Source organism: Mustela lutreola, chromosome 12 (assembly GCF_030435805.1).
Source record: "Mustela lutreola isolate mMusLut2 chromosome 12, mMusLut2.pri, whole genome shotgun sequence".
Classification (NCBI taxonomy): Eukaryota; Metazoa; Chordata; class Mammalia; order Carnivora; family Mustelidae; genus Mustela; species Mustela lutreola.
Genome location: NC_081301.1, coordinates 90,606,225 through 90,633,385, shown reverse-complemented (window position 1 = coordinate 90,633,385; position 27,161 = coordinate 90,606,225). Strand labels below are relative to the sequence as shown.

Here is a 27,161-nt window from a genome sequence, read left to right as displayed (position 1 = left end):
TTTTAACGTGTTTTTTTTTATATTTGGTACTTCTTGACAGCTTGAAGGTAGTAAAATGTGTTTTTTCCCAGTTAGCTTTACATATAGATTTCTAATCTTCTGGAGAAGTAAATGTGTTAAAAACATGGGTAACTTTGTGAAACTACTATTAGTTCCATTTAGGTATGGAAATTCAAAAACAAAAAATCTAATTTTCCTGCCATGCCTTTTTTTATACACCACCAACTCACAGCCAGATAGCCCCAAATTCATATGTAAATAAGGTTCCCAAAAGGTCAGTGATAAAATATTTTGAAAAATGTTTCAAATTTTCAAATCTGGAATATCCCGGGATATTTCAGAAATAGGTACCTTGCTAAAAATACATCTTTATTAAATAGATGAACTGCTGAATAGAAGGGGATTTGTTGCTGCACATTATATAGAATATTTCAAATAACAACATCCACTCATCTTTGTCAACAAATAGGAGTGTTAACTAGAATTCATTCAACAGATATTTTTTGAGCCTGGTGCCAGTTAACTATTTCCAGGATGGTAACAGCCTTATTCTCTACAGGACATAGTAATAGGATTTGCAGTGGCCACAGGCTAAGAATAATTAACAAAAATAGTAAACTCGTCTTTTGGCAAGGAACAGTTTTTGATTCAATACTGTAATAATAGTGGAATAATGAATGCAATTTTTAGGTAATCTCTATGAGTATACTCTTACATGATTGTTAACACTTATGTAACATCTGCATCCAAGATTGATTTTATGTGACATAAAAAGCTTTCATTCACAAGGTTTTAAAATTATGATCATTTTACTTATATTGAGTATGATTTCAGTTTTTGAAAAATACCCCTGTATAAAAAAAGAGTATCCTATAATACTATTATGATACTATTGTGACAGTATTAGATTTAGTTTCTTCTTTTATAAAATGAGAATAGCCATTTCCTCTAATCCTTTGAAGGCTAAATGAGATAATGTATGTAAAATGATTTAAGAATTTGTGAAGTTTGATTTCAAATACAAAGAATATTAATATAATCAAATTGCCTCTGACCTCACAAGGCAGCTTTTTCTTGTGACAGGGAGCAAGTATTGAAGGTTAAAGTAACGAAGGTGGAATGTTTTGCAGGATGAACCTTATGGGCATTGATGCCTTTAGGGGTTTAAAGAGAATTATGGAAAAGTAATAACTGCTTCTAGGGAGATGAAAGCTAGCTTGTGGGTCCCTGGGTCAGTGTCACATTTTTTTTTTTTGGAGCTGGCTTGACTCCGGAGAGGTCAGTGAGGTAAACAGTTACACTGAGGGGCCAGGTCAGTCAGGTGTGGGTTTCTCTAAATGATCAGCTGTTCTTAGGCTAGAATTGGGGCTGAGGCCTTCCCACAGCTTGTTTCAAGGGAGTAGGAGGGGCTCAGCACTGAATCTGTATTGTGTGTGATGCTGGGGTGCAAAGTGAGGTATGGGACTGGGATGGATGGAAGTGTATTAGATTTTAAGAAAGTTTATTTCAGTGGTTACCTCTTTTATATGTAAGTAATAATGAATATTTAGAACAAAAACAGTTTTGTGAAAAGGAAGAGGCCTATAATTTGAACTGTAATGCTCTTTGTTTTTATTGACATTATTTAAATCTGGAAGGTTTTCCTTTTAAGAAAAAGGAGATGTCAGGGGGACAGAATTTAAGTCCTGCCCTCTCCCCCAAAAATCTCCCACAGGTTCACTGTGGGAAAATAATTACAAATGGGGAATAAAATTATTTCATTAGAAAAATTAGCTCTGCATTTGTGTATTCAGTAATAGAATTTGTTGAAATCTATATTAGAAGCAAGAAAGGTGTGTCAAAAGTAAAATTCTTTGTGTTGAAATTAGCATTTGTGTTTTCCCACAGTAACTTTTTTAAAACTTTGTTTTTGTTTAGCATTTAGAAGAAGAAAAACCAGATGGCCTTATCAATGAAGCTTCTAGGTATTCATATTCAAAGTATATATTGATTACTGGCTAATTGAAAAGAGAAAATTATTCTGAAAACCAAAGTGAGAAATACAGAAACAGAGTAAAGGAAAATTTGTTATCTTTTTTTCCTGAAATTGAATTGCCGTTTATAATGGTCTGATAACTAAAAAAAATTGTTTTAAAGATTTTATTTATTTATTTGACAGAGAGATCACAAGCAGGCAGAGAGGCAGGCAGAGAGAGAGGGGGAAGCAGGCTCCCTACCGAGTAGAGAGGTCCATGCTGGCCTCGATCCCAGGACCCTGAGATCACAACCTGAGCCGAAGGCAAAGGCTTAACTCACTGAGCCACCCAGGTGCCCTGATAACTAAAATTTTATTTAAAACTTTTATATACAGCTTAAAATGAGTGTTGTTGGGCATAGCAGTTCTTTGAGAGGAGCTTGGGAATGGTGAACATTTAAAACTGTTTTTTTGTTCTTACATAGTTTCATTGGGATTCAAGAGGATTATAAAGAAAAGAGTTGGTTCACTTACTACCTTCTTCAGCAGTAATTCATTTCATTTACGTATTCACTGTTATTCAGAACAAAAGAGGAAGAAATATGAAAAAAGTTTTAATTGGTATTTAGAACATTTTTTTGTTTAGTACCTTCGTCCTAACTGGGTTGTCTTAAGACTTAGAAATATTTAAATCAGTTTGCCTACCCTAAGCATATTCTTCCTAATGGGGGAAGAAGGCTTTGGGATAATCCACTGTTGCTAAGTGTGCTGCTGAGGTTGGAGGGGGGTCTCCCTGAGATTTGCTAAGAATGACCCAGACAAATAATAGAAGGCAGACAAGCACCTGGCTCCCTCTCATTCTGCGGTATGGTGCTCTGTGATGCTGTAATCCTGCCCGAATTCTGCAGTGCGTAGGTAGGTATGATTCAGGTTAGACTGAACTTAAACACTTTTGTAATTTTCTTCCTTATTAAAGTATATTTATTATGGAAAATATAAATAAGCCAAATAGAAAATAGCAAAGTGTCATAAAAGCAACAATGAAAGTGGGGCACTTGGGTAGCTTGTTCAGTTAAGCGACTTGATTTTGGCTTAGGTCATGTTCTGTGGGTGTGAGATCCAGCCCAGAGTCAGGCTTTGTGCTCAGCAGGGAGTCTGCCTCTCTCTCTCTCACCCTGTCTCTCTGCCCCTTCCTCCCACTTCTTTTCTCTCTCTCAAATAAATACATCTTTAAAAAGCAATAAATAAAGTTAAATATAGAAGGGCTGCAATTTAAAGATAGTAACTGTTTATATTTGATGATGTCCACATTAAATCTTTATTCATAGAAGACTTAAACAGAAATGAGATTATGATGCAATGTACATACTGTTGAAACTTGCTTTTTCAGTAAATCAAAGTTAACTTATTTTTAAGAATTTGCCTATCTCCTTTGAAATAAATGGCTTTATCTTCAGGTAGCATAAAACTAGAATTAGGAATAAATAGTCTAGGGATTAGAATTTCTTGAAGAATTGAGGAAAATTTAAAGAATCCTCAGCTCTGCTACTCCTGTTAACAGAAAATAGAACTTCTATTTATAGTAAGCTATTTTGTTATCTAGCATTCTATCAATGGGACAGAATGGCATTCTTTAACTTGAATGTCTTTGTTTCAGTTTTACAGATACATGTACACAGATAAATTTCTAGTGATGATTAAGAAGATATTCGTTTACAATCCTGATGTATCTTCTGTAGTTTTAAAAAACATTGTTTAGTATTAGTGTTAATTTGTTTTATTTCTCTGAAAATTCCATGTGATAGCATGGAATATTTTAGTCAGTAGACTGTCCATATTTTTACCATACTGAATATCTGAATTATATGCATTTCATTACAAAGAAATTATATGAGTTGAAAATGATTTTTGATTGTAAACTTTTGGGGTTTATCTTTTCAGTTTCAGAGTAGCAAGTGAGACCACTTAGTAAATATTTTTTGAATGACTATATGTGAAAACTGAATTTATATAGTGATAGATGGAATTTATTCCTACTATTTGAAGAATGATAAGTAGGAGTTAAAACAATTACCATATAGAATACTATATAGTCCTTAATGCTATTTGATCTGAAGATGTTTCTATTTTTAATTTCTTAACATTTCTCTTTTGACATCTGTTCTTTGTTTTCTAATATAGACAAGTTGCTTTGGCAGATATCGTCATCATTAATAAAACAGACTTGGTTTCAGAAGAGGATTTAAGCAAATTAAGAACAGCTATTAGGTATGAAGTTTTATGTGTTAACTACCTACAAATCCAAACTGCACCATACAAAATATTTTTCCAATGTTACCCTATAGAAACTTGAGGTTTAAGGTTGACGTGCTTCAAATACCGTTCTGGAATCACTTATTGTTGATGCCTAATTGACTCTTATGTAAATAGTAATATATAAAATCATTCCCCATTTCTTACAGAATATAGTTAGAATTCATAGACTGATAGTCATGGTTTTCTGACTCCATCCTCTTTTTCCTGTCCTCTCTTTGACTCTTTCCCTGTAAAGAAGTTCTCCAGCTTAACTAAGGACGACTTACTTTCCCAAGGATGTGTCTTGCCATCTCCTTTCTTTACTCTTACATGTTCTCACTCTCACTCTGCAGTCCTTGAATTCCTTCGTTGTCTCTGTTTTCTTTGCCCCCTTTTTTTTTAAAAAAACAATTTTATCCATTCTGTAGAGTCCTCCCAGCATCTTCTTTTCTCCTTTGGGCCCCTGTGAAATCTGTCTTGAAGGTGGTCTCCTTTCCCTGAACCCTCACTGACCTGTCTTCCTTGACTGTCAACTAAATGTGTCTGTTTTCCAGCTTGCTTTAATGTCTTCAGAGTCCATGGCCAAGGTTGGTCAACATAGGACAATATGAATGGTGGTCAAATCTATGCTAAATGACCCAACAGTCATTTGGACTTTTCAAACGAGATAAGAGTTCAGAGACTTTGAATTATCTTTTAAGACCTAAATTAAGAAATGCCATCTACAAAGAGACATTCAATAGCTTTTATTATTAGTCATCTTTAATGGATGTAATCTGCTGACATCGCATTTTGATTCTGTCAGTACCAGGTTACATAGTATGTTATAAATTGAATCAGTAAAGGTAAGGCTCATGAGGAGATTGACTGCAGTGATTAATGATTAAAGAAGAAAGAAATTCCTATTTTTCTGCATATTTTGTTTTATTTTAATGTTAATATCCTTTGAGTCTTTACTACAGAAAACTAATACTGTCTGCATGTGGAGGGCAGGTAGTGCTGCATAGTGTTTAAGATGATGGACTTTGGAATGTGGTTGGGTTTTACTCCTTGGTCTGTTTCTTGGTGTGCTCTTTTAAATTCTCCTCTCTAAAATAGGAAATAATGACTACTTCATTAAGTTCGGTAAAAGCGTTCATGACAGTGTTGGTAAACTTAGCACTGTGCCTGACACAATAGCAAGTGCTCTGTTAGCTACTGTTATTGTTAGAGTGTTGATTTTGTTTCCTGGTTTACATAGTAATTTCAAGCTACAGTGTATAAAAGAAATAGAAAAATGGTTGATATTTTTGAAAAGTCTAGAAAGATGAAAGCAGTGAATGGAGATTAGTTCTTTTACCCCTTTTGACACTGGTCTCCTAAATTTTGTTTCTCTTTTCAAAATCCTCTACATCATTGTGATTTCTGGAAAGGAAAACAAATCCATGTAGCAAACATTTTTGTCACAAAAGGAAGGATTGTTGCTACAGTGCTTTCTGTCCGCCTGCTGACTGTTTAAGCTCAGGGTCTCTAACATTAGCACTGTTGACTGGTAGCCACTCGTTGCCGGCCTGCTCTGTACAGCAGTATCAGGAAAGAATTTGGACACAGTGCTTCGATAAATTATAAACCCTTTGGGTATTGACCCTCCATTTTACATCAGACTTGAAAGTGAACATATCTGAGAGGAAGTGGCCATCAGGTTATACAGTATATTCAGTAGAAAAGATTAAGAACCATGTGGAGTGGTAGAGAGACTTGACTTAGAATCATCGTAGATGGGAAGCCTTACCCATGAGAATAAGCTTGAAAAAAGGCACATATATTAAGCAAGTAATGCTAAAGGCAATGGAATTGTTGGTCTAAAGAGAAATAGATGAGGTGTATAGTATGTTGAAAAGAATTTAATAAGTATTTTGGTGCCATACAGAAGAAGTCCTCTTTCCTTATCTTAGTAGTATCAGAAAGGGAAGGATGGGGCAGACTGGGTATGGATTCTAGTTAAAGAACAAAGATGTTATTCTGTGGAAAAACCTGAATGCCTGACTTACTGTGAAAACTGAGGACAGGCTGGGGTCAAAACCACCTAACTAGGTTTTTATTTCTAGCCTGTGTATAGCCATTTCCACAATGTGTGCTTGTGGATAATTGAGTTTCAGTAAAGATAAGTCTTGATTTATCTTCTCATTTTGAGAACATTAGAATTACTGGATGTTTATGAATCATTTTTTCTTTTTTTTTAAAGATTTTATTTATTTCACAGACAGAGATTACAAGTCAGACAGAGATCACAAATAGGCAGAGAGGCAGGCAGAGAGAGAGAAGCAGGCTCCCTGCTGAGCAGAGAGCCTCATGCTGGGCTCGATCCCAGGACCCTGGGATCATGACCTGAGCTGAAGGCAGAGGCTTAACCCACTGAGCCACCCAGGCGCCCTGAATCATCTTTTCTAAAGTGGAGGTCTCTTTATAATTCACAAAGTAGCCCCTAATTTGTCAGTTATGCTGTCATGTTTTAATACTGAAATGGAATATACCTGATTTATGATTAGATAAAAAATGATAAGCTATAAAAAAATGTAAGTTTTGGGGCACCTGGGTGGCTCAGTGGGTTAAAGCCTCTGCCTTCAGCTCAGGTCATGATCCCAGGTCCTGGGATCAAGCCCCGCATCGGACTCTCTGCTGCCTGCCTCTCTGCCTACTTGTGATCTCTGTCTGTTAAATAAGTAAATAAAATCTTTAAAAAAATGTAAGTTTTGTTTTTCTGTTTTTTTTTCCTCTGGATGTATTTGTATATGCTTATTTTCTATTTTAAAAATAATATGCTTTTTGATCTTTAAAAAGTTTAACATTTACCTTTTTACCCTTCTCCATTTTTATGTTTATTTCAGATCAATAAACGGACTGGGAAAAATTTTAGAAACACAAAGATCAAGGTACTTTAAAAATCCATTCCCAATATTGACAGTAAATAATTTTAGTTAATAATTATTAAGTATTAATAATTAATATTAATCGATAAATAAGTTTGATTCTGTTATAAGAAAGATAAAAAAAATAGATACATGTGCCTTTTTAAAAAATGGGGCCCCAAAATGTTTTGAATGTTCTTTATAAATTAGTTTGTGATATTTGATTAGTATGTTTGCTTCTTATAGCTAAGACTAAGAGCCATGGTAAGACTGGGTAACTGTGCTTTTGTTTCATGAGGAAAAAAAACATGGGACTTTTCATCCACTCATAAAAGTAACTAGTATAGAAATCTGTAAGAGTATATTATATTACTAAGAATCTCTGGGGCGCCTGGGTGGCTCAGTCGTTAAGTGTCTGTCTTCAGCTCAGGTCATCATCACGAGTGCTGGGATCGAGCCCCACATCGGGCTCCCTGCTCAGCGGGAAACCTGCTTCTCCCTCTCAAACTCCCTCTGCTTGTGTTCCCTCTCTGGCTATCTCTCTCTGTCAAATAAATAAATATATATTATATATATATATATAAATAACTAGGAAGCTCAGCTTGAGGTACTTAAATTGCATTCTAATATTTTTTTAAAACTTCTTAGTTTTTTGTATAGCTGCAAAAATAATCTGTCATGTAAAAATAGATGGAACCTTTATCTTTAAGTTCCTAACACATTCTTTTTTACATTTTTATTTCCGTTTCCTATAGGTTCTTCTGTCTTTTTATTCTGTTCATACAGATGTGCATTAGTTTATAAAATAGATACAGTCTTGAAACATCTGTGAAATGTATTTGTTTGGATTGAATTCGGTTTTCCAGTGAATGCTATTATGATTTCAGAAAATTTCTTACAGGGCTATGTCATTAAGCTCATTTTTTAGCAGGAATGGTTGAGCAGCTGATAAGGCCCAGCAGCATGCAGCCAGCAGCTCTGGGGCTCACAGCTGGCAGTCTAGCGCCAACCCAGTCCTTAATTCAAAGATTCTTTCCTTGGAAGTGCAGCAGAGGTCTTAGCTGAGAGGCTTGTCTGCTATGGCAGAGATTAGAGGTGCTGACAGACTACCCTCAGCATTAGGCATGACGGAGGCAGCTGCTTGTGTGCATGTGAAGAGCCGGGGAATGAATTTGGTATGCGTTCTCGGAAGCCACTCTGTTAGCAGCGGTGTGGCAGAAGAATGCCCTTAGTGTAAGTCTTCTCCAGGCACACACCAAATGTGCTCCCTGCATTTCAGATTCCAGTGTAGAAAATCTCTCATCATCTAACCCGTACTAGAGCCATTCCTCAGTTATCTGTCTTCTTTCTATTGCATTTTTACCATTTTCTTTTTCCTGAAATTTTCTCTTCATTACAAAGTGACACACAGACAACCACATAAAGCTGAAAAAAGTTTTTTAAAAACCATATCCATAAATAGCTGTGGTTCTAGTGTAGTAGCATTTATTTGGTTCACATTCACAAGTATCTCAGGGTTTTTTTTTATTAATTAATTTATTTTCAGCATAACAGTATTCATTATTTTTGCACCACACCCAGTGCTCCATGCAATCCATGCCCTCTATAATACCCACCACCTGGTTCCCCCAACCTCCCCCCACCACCCCGCCACTTCAAAACCCTCAGATTGTTTTTCAGAGTCCATAGTCTCTCATGATTCACCTCCCCTTCCAATTTCCCCCAACTCCCTTCTCCTCTCTAACATTCCTTGTCCTCCATGATAACAAATATCTCAGTTTTTACAGGCCCCTGGATTTACGTTGCTTAATATTTTTTCTGTTTGTTTTCATTTTAGACCTTTATGCCCTGCATAAAGGTTTTATCTTGAAAAGATTATTATGAAACAATTTGATGTTTATATGACATTTCTAATAGTTGTTCTGTTATGTTATAGAACAGTAAACATGCAGTTATATATATAATATATATATCATATAATACATATAATATAGTTACTTCATTTCAAGTGGGTGAATAAAATCTTTTTTCCTTTTTTTTTCTTTCTTCAGTGTCTTGTGTTTGACATTCTATCTGAGAATGTAGGGAATTTCTGAAATAGTACTTCCTTGCCATGAGGACTGAAGTTGGATTAGGATCTTTTTCAGTGAAGATCAGACCTCCATGGTAGAATTCTTACAATGGTCACGAATCTTACATTAAATATTTTCCCCAATTCCTTGAGGCACAGCAATTTGAGCTTTCCAGTTTAGAAAGGAAAGATCTGGTTTTTAACAAAATGGTTGAAATAATGGATGGAGGTTTTGTCCTACTGTGTTTGTTTTTTTGTTTTAAATTTTAATGCCTCAAGCATTTTGTGGCTGACAAACGCTGATAGTAGTAAAACTGACAATAATAAGACTGCTGTAAACTTACGTAGAAAAGGCTTACCTTGAATATTTAAGTTGAGGAATAAGAATCAGGTGTGGCATTGTCTTACTAATAGTAAGACTTAAGTTGACTTTGAGACAAATGGAAGTTCTAATAGGCCATATAGACTTCAGAAGTAGGGGTGGGAGATCAGAAGAAGAGCCATTCTTATCTCTCCCTGACTCCTTTTTAATCTTAGAGATTTCAGAGGATGGAACAGGAAAACCAAAATCCAGTTGTTCAGTAATAAGTTAGTCGGTTCAACAAACTGTTGGGCATTCTATTAGCTGCCAGACATTTCTTGGCTTGCTGAGGATTTAAGCAATGGATAAGGCAAAAACTCTGCCTTTGTGGTAGGTGATGAGTCATTTGGGGGAGCCAGAACTAAACAAACAAAACCCAATGTATTAACTATTATTAATATAATAGGAGTATTATTTGTGTTGGGTCCCATAAGAACAGGGATATAGAGGAACAACTGCTCAGCTCTTCTTGATGAAGATTCAGGAAATTTTGACTGAGAAGGTGACTACTGACCTCTTAAAGAATGAATAGGATTTTTCCAGATGAGCAAGAGTAGCAGTGGCTTTTTAGGCATAGGAAGATTTGTACTCCAGGGACCTGTAAGTATTTTAGAACAGCTAGAGTACATGGTGTGTGGCAGAGAGAAAAAGAGGTGTGACTGAGGAGATGGAGAACTTTCCTCAAAGGATAACTTTCCACAAAGGATCTTGACTGCCATGACATATACTTTGGATTTTTTTTCTGTGGGCAACGAGGAGTCAGTGAAAGGTTTTAAAAGCAGTATGAGTCCTGGGAGAAGGAATGAATATGGTGCAGTTCTCCATGGAAGGAAATACCAGAAGGAGGAACAATTTCCGGGTGAGGTAGTGGTAGCAGGGGTTTGGTAAAAGGTGTTGAGTTTTGGAGATACTGAGTTTGAGGTACGACTGGGGAAGGCCTTCAGAAATCTGGTTCTGAAGTTCAGGAGTTAACTTAACTATTGGATGGATTTGATGGTTCGTAGATCTGGGATTGGCGGGTGGCCCCTGTTTAGGAGACTTACTGAACTTTGGAAAAGTAACTAGCAGCCACTAACCCTGGGGTAGCAGCTAAACTCTGCTCCCCACTATGTAAAAACTGATGGAGGTAGTCTTTTAATTTTTTTATTTTTTGTATTACTGTTTTGAAATATTTGATGTTCTTATTTTTAAAGGAGGACACTTAATATATTTTATGCCATTGAAATTAGTTTTCTAATTGGATGAGTGAAGGAATTTATTTTCCGTGGTGGTACTAGATTTGGTCAGGTCCATGTTAACTCTAATCTGGAACCTTAAACTTTTCCTCTTTAATTCTCCATTGAGAATTTGGTGAGATGTAGTGAGAGGCTAGTGTTACTTTAGTCTCTGTAGAATTTTTTTTTCCCCTTCCCTTTCAACACCGCTGTAGCGTCCTCCAACCCCCAATGGTTCCTGCAGCGGAGAGCCCCAGTCTGGGTAGGAGACTCCCCAGAGCTCCCCTAGCCCTATTCCAGTCCCCTCCCCACATGTACAGAAAAGAGAGGCATGTACCTGGCACCTCCAGCATCCCCAGCTCTGCCACAGGAGCAAGGGCAGTGGCTTGGTTGTGGCAGCCTCCATGAGGACTCTATTCTCTATAGATTTTAACCTCTGCAGATTTAGTGTTGATACTGTGTGTTTTGGAAATATCAAAAGATTCTGGGTATCAAGCAGAATTATTTCTAAATGTGTGATGTGGATTCTTAAGAACACTGTCAGAGTGAAACTATTTATTTTAAAAGCTTGTGTTTCAAAACTGACTTCTGGTATTCATACAGTTGGCCTAAATTTGATATTCAGACGATTGTCAGGTGTAGTTTTAAAACTAGCTATTTCCTAAGGTAAAGACGATAAACTTGTGGGGCACCTGGGTGGCTCAGTAAGTTAAGCCTCTGCCTTTGGCTCAGATCATGATCTCAGGATCCTGGGATCGAGCCCTTTGTCGGTCTCTTTGCTCAGCGGGGAGCCTGCTTCCCCTCTCTTTCTGCCTGCCTTTCTGCCTACTTGTGATCTCTCTGTCAAATAAATAAATAAAATCTTTTTAAAAAAAAGATGATAAACTTGAGGGAGAAGTTCATTCATCTGTCACATATCAGTACAAATATTTACTCTGTTGTCATGGTGAAGATGGAAATATGTTTAATATTAAGGGTTTGATCTCTTATGTTAAGTTGTTATTTTAAAATTTTCTTTATGGAATATTTACTTCTTTGATGATTTTCCTGATTCTTTTCATCTAGGATGTCCAGAATGTGAAGTGTTGATATAGTTTATTAACATAGAACTTTGGAGTCTTACTCTTTTCGTAAGATAAGAATTTGTCTGCCTTGTGCCAGGATAAGTACTCCTAATCAAACAGTATTGTTGCCACAGGCACGAATATTTGGCTGACTGTTGGGAATCAACAAAACAGCCAGAGCCGGTCACTCCTAAGTTAGAAGAGGTGGTTTGGCTTACACATTGGCGTGTTTTTAAAAATCTTGAATTTGACTAAGTTTTGTTTTCCTTTTAAAAGAACTTACATGTTTGGCAAATTCCTGGAGTCTGATTTTGAAATTCATACTGTTGTGATTTTCTTGAAACTTTCCTTCATCGTAGCTTTGATTATAGAGAAATCACTGTCCTCTACTCTTTTACAAGCTCATGTAAGAATTGGAACTCACTAGTCTTTATGTATTTCAACCAAAATGAATGCTCTTTGATATGATACTCTCTTTTTATTTCAATCACTGCTTTCCTAATAAGCCACAATTACCTCTAAATAATTCCCATGGAAATAATGTTTATTCACATAGCACTAACTGGGATGTTTCAGTCAATGCAATCCTGATCTGAAGGAAATAAACCACATTCTTTGACTGTAGATTAGTGTCCTAGAGTGAACATTTATACCTTAGTTGTTTGACTCCTCATATTCTTAAAATATTACCTGTTATATCATGGTGGGGGTGGGGGGGAGTGAAGTAAAAGAAATCCAGACCTTCTGAAGGTAAGGTACTGTACTGTGCTAGTCTCTTTGCTTCTCTTCTTGCATTTCATCTTTTGAGTAATAAACTGCTGCTTTGTAAGGTTCTAGTTCTATAACTGATGTGTTTTTTGTTTTTGTTTTTTTGGCTGTAAAAATGTATTTGAAGTCAAGCTCATAAATATCCAGAATTAAAAAACAATTGAAGGTATAAATAAAAATATATGTAGTTTATTGAAGCAATAATCAAGTAATTTTCTGCCTTGAATTTATACTATTCACCATTTTTTGAATTTTATGAAGAAAATTATTTAAAAGATTTACAACAAGCTTTTTGTTCTTTGCTTGTCATTTTTATGTGTTTCCCAAATGGTATGATATGTTGATTAAACTTAACATCTACATTTTTGGCAAAAGATTCATAGAGATTTTTTTTCCTTGATTAATTGAACATATTTCACAGAATTGCCCACTGTTTACACTGGATTTCTTCCTTTTAGAGTTGATCTTTCTAATGTATTAGATCTTCATGCCTTTGACAGTCTTTCTGGAATAAGGTATGTATTCTGTATTTTGTTCACTTTTTTTGTAATGTACTTTTTATTCCATGATTGTAGAAGTTACAGGAATGATTTATACAGATGTGCACTTGTTTTAAGTTTCTGATCATTTCCATGGTTTACAAGATCATTCCTAATGTTTAGATTCTTAAAATGTTATTAATTTGTTGTTTGGAAATCACAGTACATTTTCCTAAAGAAATTTTAGTATAAAAGGTAGTTAACTTTAAGGATCCATTTTTAATATTTCTACACCAACCACTGTGCGTAATACTTTCTATGAGAAAAATGGATGAAATACAAAAAATATTTTAGCTTGAGATATTCCTACACACTTCTCCTTTCTCTTAAGTGATGGATCACATTCCTGTTTCTTTCCCTAGGGAATCTTTTTTTTTTTTTTAAAGATTTTATTTATTTATCTGACAGAGAGAGATCACAAGTAGGCAGAGAGACAGGCAGAGAGAGAGGAGGAAGCAGGCTCTCCGTTGAGCAGAGAGCCCAATTTGGGGCTCAATCCCAGGACCCTGGGATCATGACCTGAGCAGAAGGCGGAGGCTTAACCCACTGAGCCACCCAGGTGCCCCTGGAGGTAATCTTTTGATAAGGGAAAGGAACATATCTTTCTTCCCTGGACATCAGTATCTTTTTTTTTTTATTTTAAATAATCTTAATCGTTTATAAATGTATAGTTCAGTATATTCACATTGTTGCGCAATAGATTTTACAGGACTTTCTCATCTTGCAGAACTGAAACTCTGTTGAATGACAGCTTGCCATGGTCCCCTCCCCACAGCGTCTGGCAACCACCATTTTGTTATCTGTTCTTAAGAATTTGCCTACTCTATGGGCACCTGGGTGGCTCAGTCACTTAAGCGTCTGCCTTTAGCTCAGGTCATGATCTCTGTGTTCTGGGATCAAATCCCGCATCTGGCTCCCCACTCAGTGGGGCGTCTGCTTCTCCCTCTCCCTCTCCCTCTCCCTCTGCCTGTCCCCACCATTTGTGCTCATGCTCTCTTTCTCTCTCTCTCTCTCTCAAATAAGACAAATCTTTAAAAAAAATAATAATAATTTGACTACTTTAGATTCCTTATACCAGTGGAAATATATGGCATTTGTCTTACTGTAACTGGCTTATTCACTTAGTCCTCAAGGTTCATCCATGTTGTAGCATGTGACAGTTCTTTCCTTTTCATGCTAAATACTACCCCATCATATGCCTGTGTTACATTGTGTTTATCCAGTCATCCAGTGATGGGCATTTGGCTTGATTCCACTTCTTGGCTGTTGTGAACAATGCTGCTATGACATGGGTGTGCAAATGTCTCTTCACAACTCCTGCTTTCACTTCCTTGTAATATTTTGAGGCACATTATACTGTTTTCCACAGCAGCTGCACCATTTCAACTTCCACCAGCACTGCACAGGGTTTGCTTTCGCCATGGACTTGCCAACACTCGGTATTTCCAGTTGGTTTTGGTAGTAGCCGTGCTCATGGGTGTGAGGTGGCAGCACCCTGTGGTTGTGCTCTGCATTTACCTCACGGTTAGAGATCGTGACCATCTTCTCATGTACTTAGTGGCCATTTGTCGATGATCTTTGGAGAGATGTCTATTCAAATTCTTGGTCCATTTTTTAACCCCATGGTTTGTTGCTGTTGTTTATGGCTGAGCTGGAGGAGCTTTTTATGTATTCTAGGTGTTACCCACTCATCAGATATGTGATTTGGAAATATTTTCTCCCATTTCCTCCGAAGTAGTTGAGTCATATAAGCCCTGTGTGAGAGGTACCCGCCCACTGCCCAGAGGAAGGGAGCATCCTTTCTCTGCAGACTAAGGCGCACACAGAGGAATCTGAAGAAACCGGCCTGAGTATCACCCAGTTACTGCACTTGCTTTGTACTTTGTCCCATTTTATCTTTCCACAACCTTCCACTCTTCATCAAACAGCATAAAAATGCTCAGGTTTAACCATTTTTTTGGTTCTTCATTTCTTTATGAAGGCTTCTGCGTTACATAAAACTTACATTAATGGGGTGTCTGACTGGCTTAGTTGCATAAGCATCTAACTCTTGGTTTCTGCTCAGGTCATGATCTCAGGGTCCTGAGATCAAGCCCTGTGTTAGGCTCTGCGCTTTGTAGAGAATTTGCTTGGGATTCTTTCTCCCTCTCCCTCTTCCCCTTCCCTGCTGCACACTCTTTCTTTCTTTCTCTGTAATAAATTTGTACCATTTTCTCCTGCTAATCTCTGTTTGTCAATCTAATTTTCACACCCAGCCGGACACCTTAGAGGGTTGAGGAAAACCTTTTCCTTCCTTGTGGAAGTTGTTGGCAGTTATTTTGAACAACATTAAATATTGAACCTAAGGAAAGAATGTGTGATTTTTCAAACATTTTCTAAGGTAATCTCACTCCACACTTGCTTAAGAACAGTGATAATGCATTAGTGACACTTAAAGAATTAACTATTTAATGTGAGCCCATTCTGTGACTTAAGCCTGTGCATAACTTTCATTGTGCTCAGTTGCCACAATGGAGAACCCTTTCCTGAGCAACCAGCTGGGAAGGATTTAATTCGACACTTTCTCTACCAGGACCCCCTCCCTTGAGGCTCATTTCCCTCCAGCAGTTCCTACAATACTTTTCTCTTTTCTAAACTCCCTGTTACTAATTTACCCCTCACTGTTGTGCAAAGCAAAACATTTGCAAGGTTTTAAGTCTTTTTCCTCCTCCCAGCCTACCCCCATCAGTGTCCAAGTATATGCTACAGTTGTTAAGGTTGTCACTGGTTGTGCCATATTGATCTTCTTACTCTTTTTCATATGAGAACCATACATTTTTAAGATTCTGTCATTGGCAAGTAACTATATAGTTACTCTCTCAGTCATTGGCAAGTAACTATATAGAAGGCGTATATTTATGGATGTTACTTATTTCTTAATAAGTAGATAGGTTTAAGGGAAAACACTGATAAAGGAAAAAAATAGACCGTTCTGACTTTGTTTAGGTACTAGCCTTGTTTTGACATTAGGAAGCCTAAGATGAGTTGAAATTTGGAGCAGGAGTAAAATGCTCCTGTGTCTTTTTCTAGGCTGGTAATAGATCTGTTGGAATTAAAAAGAAATCTGCTGATATATTTAACCACACAGAGTAGTGTCACTAAAGATTAATTTTTTTCTATATTGTGTGTATATGTATGCATGTGAATGTGTGTACATTTTTTTTTATTGAAGTGTAACATACAGTGTTTTATTATTTTCAGGTGTATAGCATATTGAGTTGAGAATTCTTTTTCTTAACTCAGTGCTCGCCTTGATAAGTGTGGTCACCATGAATTACTGTACAATGTTACTACAGTATTAGTGACTACATTCTCTGTGCTGTACTTTTCATCTTTGACTTATTTATTTTGTAACTGGATGTTTCTAGTTAGAAAAAAATCTTTAAACATTTTGCTAGCTTTTCTCTATTAGAATGTGTAAATAGTATGTAAAACTGGAACCATGTAATAGAGTGAATTGTAGAAACTCCCTTCTTAGCTCTGCATCTCTAAGTAACATATAAGGTTAAATTGAAAGTATATTAATCTTTTAATTTATAATCAGTTTTTTTTAGTTTGCAGAAAAAACTTCAGCATGTGCCAACAACACAGCCTCACCTTGATCAGGTAAAACTCTCTTTAAAAAAATTTTTTAAGCATTAAAAAAAAAATAAATTGTTTCTGTTAGGACTGTTTTATTTGAGTCTTGCTTTAAAAAAAAGTATTTTTGAAGTTTGTTGATAATTTTCAGAATTTGGATGCTTTTGAGGTAATCTCATCTAGCTTCTTAATACATATTAGGAATTCATTAAACCAGAGTTATTTAGAATCTCAAGAAGTCATGCTTTCTAGCTTCTCTATTCAACAGGTCACTCAGCGTATTTTGATCAGTTCTTCTTATGGGAATCACTCCTTAAAAGCAGCCTGGGGTTCTATAAGCAGCCTATTTTAGCTATGTTGAACCAACAGATTAATGGGAAGTCTGGTAAAAACCTATGGCTTATTTAAATGAAAATTGACTGGGAGTTTCACCTGGAGATAGCACTGTAAATTTGAACTCCCTAAGTTGTCCTTCATTTAGGTGGTCTAAAGCTCTTAATATTTAGGTACCTTAAATTAAAATTTAGGTGTTCTAAAGCTCTTTCTGGTAATTTCTTTGTTCCACTGAAACACAAAGGGGGCATGTGAGTGAGCCGTATACCGTCTTCCCTCCTCTGTCTAGAAACCGGCACTCACTCTTTGAAGCATTACTGGTTGTGATGGGGCTACTTGTTTGTCTATCTTCATTTTGCCTCATATTTATGGGGATCCATATTACTGTGTTCCTGGCACTTTTCCTCTGGGAAGCTTAATAAAATATTCATCTTTGCATGTCTTTAAAATGAGTGAGTAAAGGGCACCTGGGTGGCTCAGTCGGTTAAGTGGCTGCCTTCGGCTCAGGTCATGATCCCAGGGTCCTGGGATCGAGCCCCACATCAGGCTCCCTGCTCAGCAGGGAGTCTGCTTCTCCCTCACTCTCTGCCTGCCACTCTGCCTGCTTATGCTATCTCTCTGTCAAATAAATAAATAAAATCTTTAAAAATAAAATAAAATAAAATAAAATGAGTGAGTGAGAGAAATACAGTTCTCTGGCAGTAGAATTTTTTGAAAAACCCAACTGTTTACAATACTCAGTCATAATGATGAACCGGAATCATGTTCTTACTTTCTAAGTGAGGGACATCATCCTAGGAGTCATGTAAAAGATGAAGAATGTAGTAGTCTCTTCCAAGAACCTTTATAATGGCCAATATCTCTACGTACGGTATCTTGCGTATATCCCTCTCATGGCATCTATAATGCCCTGCAGTTTGGGTTGAAATGCTTTTTCCTTGTAGTAGTCTGTATGCTCCTTAAGTGTGGAGTCCTCAGTGCTCTGCACAGGGTATGTGGCTGCTCAGTGAATATTTGTTACGAAAATGAAAAGCTGTTTCTCAAATGGGAAACATCAGAGTTACCTGTGGAACTTCTTAAAAAATATTGAGTGTTCAGTAGTCCCCCACCTCGTATCTCTGGGAGTGGGGTTTGGGTGTGTGCAAATTAATGTGTATGTACATTTTTAACATTTTATTGAAATTTCTGAAGACACACAAAAGTACAGAGAATAGCAATAGGAACTCAGTTGCAAAGGTTGTAAACATTTTGCTGATTTTATTGCCTCTGTCTTCCCAGTATTTCTTTTGCTGGAGTATTTTTTAAACAGAAAATTTCAAAAATACATAAAAGTAGGATGGTATAATAAAACTGCAAGTGCCTGTTACCTTTGCTGGAGTGTATTAAATCCAATCCCAGACAGTGTGTCATTATTTCATCAGTAAATAGGGTATATCTTTTTTTTTTTTTTTTTTAAGGCTCTACAGGAGATTCTGAGGCACGTCCCTGCTTTAGGCATATAAAAAAGGGCAGAATGTACTACTGCATACAAAGGCTCTGGGATTCAGGGGAATGGTGGTCTCCTATGGTTTAGTGGATCTGAGGCTTCATAAAAGATACTTTTTTTTTTTTTAATGTACAGTAAAGCATACAGGTTTTTAGCATAGAAGTCCATGTGTCTTTACATATATTTGTGCTTGTGTATCAGTCCATCTGCACACATGGACACATATCTCTGTAATCCTCTCTTAGATCCAGATACAGAAGATTTCCAAAATCGTTAAGAGAGTTCCTTGGCATCTCTTTCCAATTAGCAACATTCTTTGCAAAGATGCAGCAGCTGCTGTTCTGAGTATGACATCAGAATGTAGCCTTAAACTAGGTTTTTGTTTGACTGGAAGAAGTAAGGGAAAGAGCAATCCAGGTGTTTAAAAGTAGGAAAGTGAGAATACTCTAGAAGAGGAGGACTGTAGCATGAAGTGTTGGTGGGATGCTTGGTATTTTAATCCTGAGCTAAGGTGTTGGGCTTCCATGTGTGGGGGCAAGCAGAACTCACACTGGGCTGGAGCTGATGGCAGGAGACCAAGCAGGAACATACCATGTGACAAGGGCCTAGACTGTGTGGGTGGTGGGGGAAATGGAAATGGGTTAAATGGAGGCCTGATTCCCAGGTAGTAGATTTGCCGGAGTAGCCTCACTGACTGATGTGGGGACAGTAAGATGGGGAAAGTGATGGGAAACAGGCCTGATTGACTGGAGGGACTTAGGCTTAGAGAAACCTGGAAGGCACATTGATTTGGAGAAGGATGTATGCCAGACGTTCAGCTTCATACTTGGTGGCAGGATATCCCATAGAGATGACTCAGGAAGAGCTTCATGTTTGGTTTGAGCATGTTTTAATGGGCTCAGTTTCCCAGATGAAAACATGCAGAAGTTATTGCATATTAGATACTGTTTGCCAAAGATTGGGACACCAAGGGAAATAACCTGCGAGGTGGAAGAAAAAATAGACCAGAAAACTAAAATTTTGGAGTTATTCCTACATTTTATTCTAGCGGCAGTACCTTATTTTACTTTTGTTTTCTGAATAATTGCTTTGGTTTTCTGCTTCTTTCTGTGTCTGGGAAAAGAAGAGTTAATTTTAGATTCAAAACAAAAACTGGGAGAAAAGTCTGAACTAGGTAATACTTGGTACATTGTAGTTATGTTATTAAAGTTTTATCCCTGAATCATCTGTAATGCAGCTATCTTTCATGGATTCCTTGTTCCCTCCCTATAAAGAGGGCCCAGGGTTGGAGGGTGAGAAGGTGAGAAAACCCAAATGGCAGTCTGTGCATAGTTTATTAAATTAGGAATTATGAGTTGTGACTCTCATCCTCTGCAGTGGGAATTGGATGATTTAATCTTTAAGATTTGTCTACTGCAGGATGCCCAGGTATCTCAGTTGTTAAGCATCTGCCTTTGGCTCAGGTCATGATCACAGGGTCTTGGGATCGAGTCCCACATCAGGCTCCCTGCTCAGTAGAGAGTCTGCTTCTACCTCTCCTATTGCCCCTGCTTGTGTTCCCTCTCTGGCCGTGACTCCTATCTCTGTCAAATTAATAAATAAAATCTTAAAAAAAAAAAAAACTTGTCTACTGTAAGGAGAGTTTATTGAGTACAGAAAAACCTCTAGTTCTAAAATGTGTATCTCATTCCTTGAGCCCCCTGATGCATTGTTGTAATTTTTAAAACCCTTTTTATCTCATACTGGAGTTTATTGTACCCCTTAGAAAAATCCTCATATTGCTAACCTGCCAGAAACAATAGTCATTCCCAGTAAAAATTCTTTTAGCTAGAATAAAGCAGTATTGAGTTCCATATTGGGACCTTTCCAATATTAAAAGCCAAGTTATCCAACTTGAATAAAATTCATTTTAAGCAATTTTGAAGGTTGAATTGCTACTGTCTTTTGAAAATGACAAATTATGTTTCATTTAGCAACCTTTTTGCTATGTATTTTGAAATGTTATATGGTTTTCTATGCATTTTGGTATGGATTTTTAGGTATTGCAGTGATTGCTTTAAGGGGAAAAGAAAACTTTAAGTGCAGGATACTATTAAACTTACAAAACAAATAGTTTAAAAGCATGGTGTGTTTATTTAGACTTAAAAATAACTATTTTTAAAAAATTATGATAAACCCATGTGATCTACCCTCTTGACAGTGTTTTTAAGTATATAGCGCAGTATCACTAGCTAATACTGTCTGTGTACTGTTGTAGAGCAGATCTCTAGCCCTTTTCCATCTTGCATGACTGAAACTATATTCACTGAACCGCAGTCCCCCATTTCCCTCACCTCCCAGCCAGGCAGCTGCCATTCTGTCTTCTACTTCTGTAAGTTTGACCACTTAGAGACCTCGGATAAGTGGAATCACGTAGTATTTGTCCCTCTTTGGCTTATTTCACTTAGCCTGTTGTCCTCAAGGCTCATCCCTGTTGGGGCATGTGGCAGCATTTCCTTTTCTTTAAAGGTGAATAATGGTTCATTTACATCCCACATTTTTATACTGTGCTATTATACTATGTTTTCTTTGTTCATTTAGTTTGTTGGTGTTATATTGTTTCATCTCTTGGCAGTTGTGACAGAACAAGTACTTCTAAAAATCTGACATTTCTAGTTTCATTTTAGTTGACTTTCGTGTCTCACATTTAGCAAGAAAGTGCTTTTTGCTTTTCCTATTACCAGCAACAATGGAGACTAAATTTAATCAGTTTATTTTGTCCTTAGATTGATCTTTAGTACTTACCTTTAGCAGTCCTCCATGTTTGGATAAAAAGCAATTGGGTCTTTCCATATTTTCTGCTCTAAGCCTGTGTGCTTTTCTGTTGGTGAATAAAATTGCTCTTAATATGTGCAGTTGTAGGAAATGATGCAAGGCCGTGCTTTACTATGTTTTTTCTTACTGTTTTAAAGCTTGGCTTGAGCATATTCTAATTATCCAAGGTGGGGTTTGTGTTTTCATCATCTTATGCTTAGCCCTTGTGTATTTTCATCTCTAAGTTGAAATTTTGGTTACAGGAACAAATGGAGCTTTGGATTTTAGTTATGTGACCAGCTACAGGTGATCTTGAGCTTCTGGTTCCTTAGAGTGGATAGTGAGAGTGAGAGATTTTATCTAGAGCAGGAGGAAAAATAAATATGAGAGTTAACATTCTAAATGATGCCAGCCTTCTCAAACCAAAAATGACATTGTGCCATCATTCTCATCTCCACATACTCTTCTCCTTTGGCACATACTTGGTCAGAGATAAACTGAATTTTCTTTTACATTTTTCCCAGAGAACAGAATTACACTTTTGCATTTGAGTTTTACTCCTGGCTCTGAGTAGTTTATTTTTTCTGAGCGTTATTTTTTTCAATTTATAAAAGGGAAATAATTCTCTCTATTCCACAGGATTGTTGTTCCCCAAGTAAATGAAAACACGTAATGAAGTGGCCCAGGCAGGAGCAGCTGGCTCAGTACATAGTCGGTGCCCTGGCACGTTACCTTCCCGCTCAGCGCTGCGCGTCCTGGACAGAATGAATGAAACTATGAGTGTCCTTTTCTGAAATACTAACCCACTGATCACCCCTGCAGAGTACAGAAAATGGAATTGCTGCTACCAGAACTCAGCAAGATAGTGAAAACCATAGACCCCTGTACTTGTCAGGCAGCATGCATGTTCATGAACGTGTTCCTTTTTGTCTTCAAATATTCCGACATCACTATAAAATAATACTGATGTTCTAAAAAGTACACCAATATTACTATAAAGAAAATCATGATTGGTTATCTGTCTTGATTTATAGAGCATTATTACCGTGACATTTGAAGTACGAGGAAATGCAAAGGAAGAAAGTCTGAATGTATTTATTCAGGTGAACGCAGTATTTAATTGATAATGATTTACCACGTGTTGTGTTACATGGTTGTTGCTGGCAGCAGTGGTTGATCTTATTAAATATGTCACTTGATACAGAATCTTCTGTGGGAGAAGAACGTGAGGAACAAGGATGATGACTGCATGGAGGTCATACGGCTAAAGGTGCGGAGTCCGTTCTACACTTTTGTACTTCGGGGCAAAGGCCTTTTCCTCTCTCGACTGTTACATAAAACTGTAGTTGGTTTTAAACACCAGCACTGGTCTTAGTACAAATAATCTTTACTTATTTCCTTTTTTTCTCATTTCCATTGCTGAACAGAAGCTTTGGAAATCACTGCGTAAAACGTAATTTATTTGCATAGCTTCATTTAGTGTTGCAGCTAAAACAACTCAGGCGCCTTGAAGCATCACCCCTCTTTCTCTCCTCCCAAGTGTTCCGAGCAGTTACCTGGCTGATGAGCTTGACTCACTGGAACTCTCCTTTCCTCGGCACGTGGTTTGGTTGATTAGGGAAAACTGAATGAATGTCCTTTTTTTTTTAACGGAATGGTGGGGTTGAGGGAGAAGGAGACATAGAACCTTAAGCAGGCTCTGTGCCCGCTACAATCTCATAACCCCGAGCTTGTGACCTAAGCTGAAATTAAGAGTCAGACACTTAGGGGCACCTGGATGGCTCAGAGGGTTAAGCCTCTGCCTTCGGCTCAGGTCATAATCTCAGGGTCCTGGGATTGAGTCCCACATCAGGCTCTCTGCTCAGCAGGGAGCCTGCTTGCCCCTCTCTCTGCCTGCCTGCTTTTGATCTCTCTCTCTCTCTCTCTGTCAAGTAAATAAATAAAATCTATTAAAAAAAAAAAAAAAAAAAAAGAGTCGGACACTTAACCGATTGAGCCACCCAGGTGCCTCCGAACACCTTTTTGTGTTTGATTTTCCAGGTGAGCTTCATTAACAGAGAAAGCACATTAGAAATCTTGCTGCAAGGGCACCTGGGTGGCTGTCGGTTAGGCGTTTGCCTTCGGCTTAGGTCATGATCCCAGGGTCCTGGGATGGAGCCCCGCATAGGGCTCCCAGTCAGCGGGGCACCCACTTGTCCCTCTGCCTCTGCCTGCTGCCCTCCTGCTTGTGCTCTCTCCCTCTGTCCAATGAATAAATAAAATCTTTTTAAAAAAAGAGAGAGATCTTGCTGCAGCTGAACCTGTGTTGCTTGGTGCATTTAGCAGACCCTGAATGGTTGTCATAAACAGAGATACAGAACATCAGAGAAGAATTCTTCCTCTGTATTTGGAAACCCATTCATGTTATTTGGCATTTCGGTATTTATGTCATGGAACGTTTTTCCTAGGGAGCAGTGCTTCTAGTTGTGTGCTTACCCAATCAGCAGTCATTTGTCTGCTGCTCTGTTTCCAGAATTGTGCATAAACATTTTATTATTACTATTGGTTATTATCACTGTTAGTAACTAAATTTTCCTGTGAGCTTAGCTGCTGACTTCCTGGGGTCACTAGAATGACAAAGGTAGAGACAATCAAGAAACCATTTGGGTTTAGATTTCTTTACTCCCTGTGCTGCCTCTACCTGGGATCGGCTTCAGAGCACCACGTCTGACTGTTCGCAAATCATTTCCACGCGGAGGAGCTGAGCATGGTCCTGCCACTGCTGTCCTGACCGCAGCACCGTCTGCATTCCACAGTCCCACCTGGCAGATTGTGTTTCATTCTGTAACTGCTTTTATCCCCTGCTTCTGAAGGGGGGGTGGGGACTACAAAGCAGCTCTTGGGGCACGTATACTAGTGCTGCCCCCAACACCTGCACACAAGGTTCAGTGGCTCTTCCTGTGCCATCCCAGCGTGGATTTTGTCCTTAGGTGTGTAACAGTTTTTTTGCAGTTGTTTGTCCTTTTGGTTCTTCCCTTCCCCTTCGTCTCATCACAACAACACTGTGAGAACTGGGGCAACACAGCCTTCACCTTCACAAATGTCCTCCTTTTCTGGCTACAAAAATGTTAGTTTGAGGGGCGCCTGGGTGGTTCAGTGGGTTGAGCCGCTGCCTTCGGCTCAGGTCATGATCTCAGGGTCCTGGGATCAAGCCCCGCATCGGGCTTTCTGCTCGGCGGGGAGCCTGCTTCTCTCTCTCTCTGCCTGCCTCTCCATCTACTTGTGATTTCTCTCTGTCAAATAAATAAATAAAATCTTTAAAAAAAAAAAAAAAAATGTTAGTTTGATAATGATGAACATGTTTAAAATGTTCCCTCAGGGAGGCACCTGGGTGGCTCAGTCAGTTATGTGTCTGCCTTTGGCTCAGGTCATGATCCCAGGAGATCTCAGGGTGCTGGAATGGAGCCCCACTCTCTGCTCAGCCGGGAGCCTGCTTCTCCCTTGCCCTCTGCCTGCCATCCTCACCACCTGCCCCTTCCCACCGAGCTTGTGCTCTCTCTCTGTTAAATAAATAAATAAAATCTTTAAGATAAAATGAAATCTTCACTCAGCAGCTAGCACTTCAAAGTCTTTAAACAAGTAACAGAAAATTGATGTTTAGATAATTATTTCCAAGGAGTTTATATGTATTAAAATTAAATTTAAAAAGCAGAAATCAAATCATATTATATACCTTAAACTAATAAAATTCTGTATGTCAATTTTATTAGTAAAACTAGAAAATAAAAAGCAGAAAACAGAAATAGTCAAAGGAAAACAGGAAGAACATACACCTAAAATACACAAATACACCAAAAAAACACAAAGCTTTTATGGCAAGAGTGACGATGAGTGGTGTGTTTCTTACTGTTCTGCAATACATGTATTAACTTTATAATAAGTTTAACAAACATTATTTCAGAGAAATTATTTCATGCCCAGAGGGACCAGTTTATCATTTCTATAAGTCAATAAAAAACGAACTTAATCCAGACAGTGTTTCCTTTCCTTTAGTCCATCATTCCCTGCACCATTCATTGTAGCCCCGTCAGAATTAGCACCCAAGTCCTTTAGCTCCTCATATTTTCCCACTAAAACTATGGAACAGGTGTAAAATCCTTGAAGTAGAAACATCAGTAGAATTTGATGCATGTTTTGTCTTTTGGTTGTTTAAATTTGGGGTTGTCATAACACTGAAAGCACATCCCAGTACATATATTAATTTTATTGTTCGAGGGATTATTTTACAAAACATTGTGCACATAAACTTTTTTTTAAAAAATTGGAGGCTATGGGGCACCTGGGTGGCTCAGTCATTAAGCCTCTGCCTTTGCTCAGATCGTGATCTCAGGGTCCTAGGATCAAGCCCCACATCAGGCTCCCTACTCAGCGGGAAGCCTGCTCCTCCCTCTCCCACTCCTCTCTCTCCCTCTCTCACTGTGTCTTTCTCTGTCAAATAAATAAAATCTTTTTAAAAAATTGGAGGCTTTAGAAAGCTATTTCTAGAATGTACAGATAACTGGATTTAAGTAATTTTTAACAGCATCTTCTTCATGGGTGTGTATTTAAAATGAAATAAGAACAATTCATTAAGATTGATGCACAGCTTCTGCTTTAAATTCGAACTGCGGCTGATTGAACCATCTCATCTGAGCAGGGGTTGGTGTCGATCAAAGACAAACCAAAACAGGTGATTGTCCAGGGTGTCCACGAACTCTACGATCTGGAGGAGACACCACTGAGCTGGAATGATGACACCGAGAGAACAAATCGACTGGTTTTCATCGGTAAGTGACAGTTAAATTTCTAAAATATATATTTGAAAGTGATAAAATAATGCTACTTAACCAGTATTAACGAATCTCAATACTTTTTGTCAGCCTAAGCTTGTGGTTAATGTATTTGTCTTCATGACGTGATAACATTCAGAACTTGTTAGGCATTCTATTCCCCTTCACATGTAGAAAAGTAATTAAAATGCCAATTTGATTTTGAGGGAAATAGAAATAGGTAGTTAACAGAGGGGATCACTGATTACTTAGTTTTTGTAAATTTCTGAAGATTATCAAGTTAATGATTTAGAATTGGTAGGCAAACTCATTTTAATAAGTATCATATAATTACATCATACTTTATTCTGTTTGCAGGCAGGAATTTAGATAAGGAGATCCTCAGACAACTATTTATAGCTACTGTGATGGAAACAGAAAAACGGTGGACAACACGTTTCAAAGAAGATCAAGTTTGTCCATAACAGTAAAAGCATTTCTTACCAGAGGGACTGGGTGACCAATCGGGAGTAAGTTTCCTACTGGGTGTATTTCAAGCATCTGTTCTTTGCATTACTTCTGTCGTGAATTCCAGTGTACTTTAAAATAGTGTTTATTTTATGGAACACATAAAATGTAGTAAATAAATACTTGAAACATACAATAAAATACAATGTTCTCTGAAGTATTTGTTTTTTGTTTTGTTTTTTTGAGAGCGAGTGCCTGAGAGGTATGTGTGGGGGGAGGGGCAGAAGGAGAGGGAGAGAGAGAATCGTAAGCAGGCTCTCCGCTTAGCATGGAGCCCGACATGAAGCTTGATCCTAGGACCCTGACATCATGACCGGAGCTGAGATCATGAGTGGAGCCAAAGTCAAGAGTTGGGCACTACCTGGGTCGTCTGGGTGGCTCAGTGGGTTAAACCTCTGTCTTCAGCTCAGGTCATGATCTCAGAGTCCTGGGATCGAGCCCCACATCGGGCTTTCTGCTCAG

General features: G+C 37.8%; 1 protein-coding gene across 5 annotated transcripts in view; it reads left to right on the top strand.

Annotated features, from left to right (window-relative positions):
• The window catches only part of LOC131812259 (zinc-regulated GTPase metalloprotein activator 1A), a 55,471-nt gene extending 28,615 nt beyond the window's left edge, over positions 1–26,856 (top strand). For all 5 annotated transcript variants that reach the window (XM_059141509.1, XM_059141510.1, XM_059141513.1 and 2 more), the window contains 9 exons: positions 1,918–1,964; positions 4,136–4,222; positions 7,117–7,161; positions 13,074–13,130; positions 16,748–16,799; positions 22,419–22,487; positions 22,589–22,654; positions 26,060–26,189; positions 26,550–26,856. In XM_059141509.1, the coding sequence (XP_058997492.1) occupies positions 1,918–1,964; positions 4,136–4,222; positions 7,117–7,161; positions 13,074–13,130; positions 16,748–16,799; positions 22,419–22,487; positions 22,589–22,654; positions 26,060–26,189; positions 26,550–26,656 (660 nt within the window). In that variant the 3' untranslated portion in view covers positions 26,657–26,856. The remainder of the gene's footprint in view (positions 1–1,917; positions 1,965–4,135; positions 4,223–7,116; positions 7,162–13,073; positions 13,131–16,747; positions 16,800–22,418; positions 22,488–22,588; positions 22,655–26,059; positions 26,190–26,549) is intronic.
• The last annotated feature ends 305 nt before the right edge of the window (positions 26,857–27,161 follow it).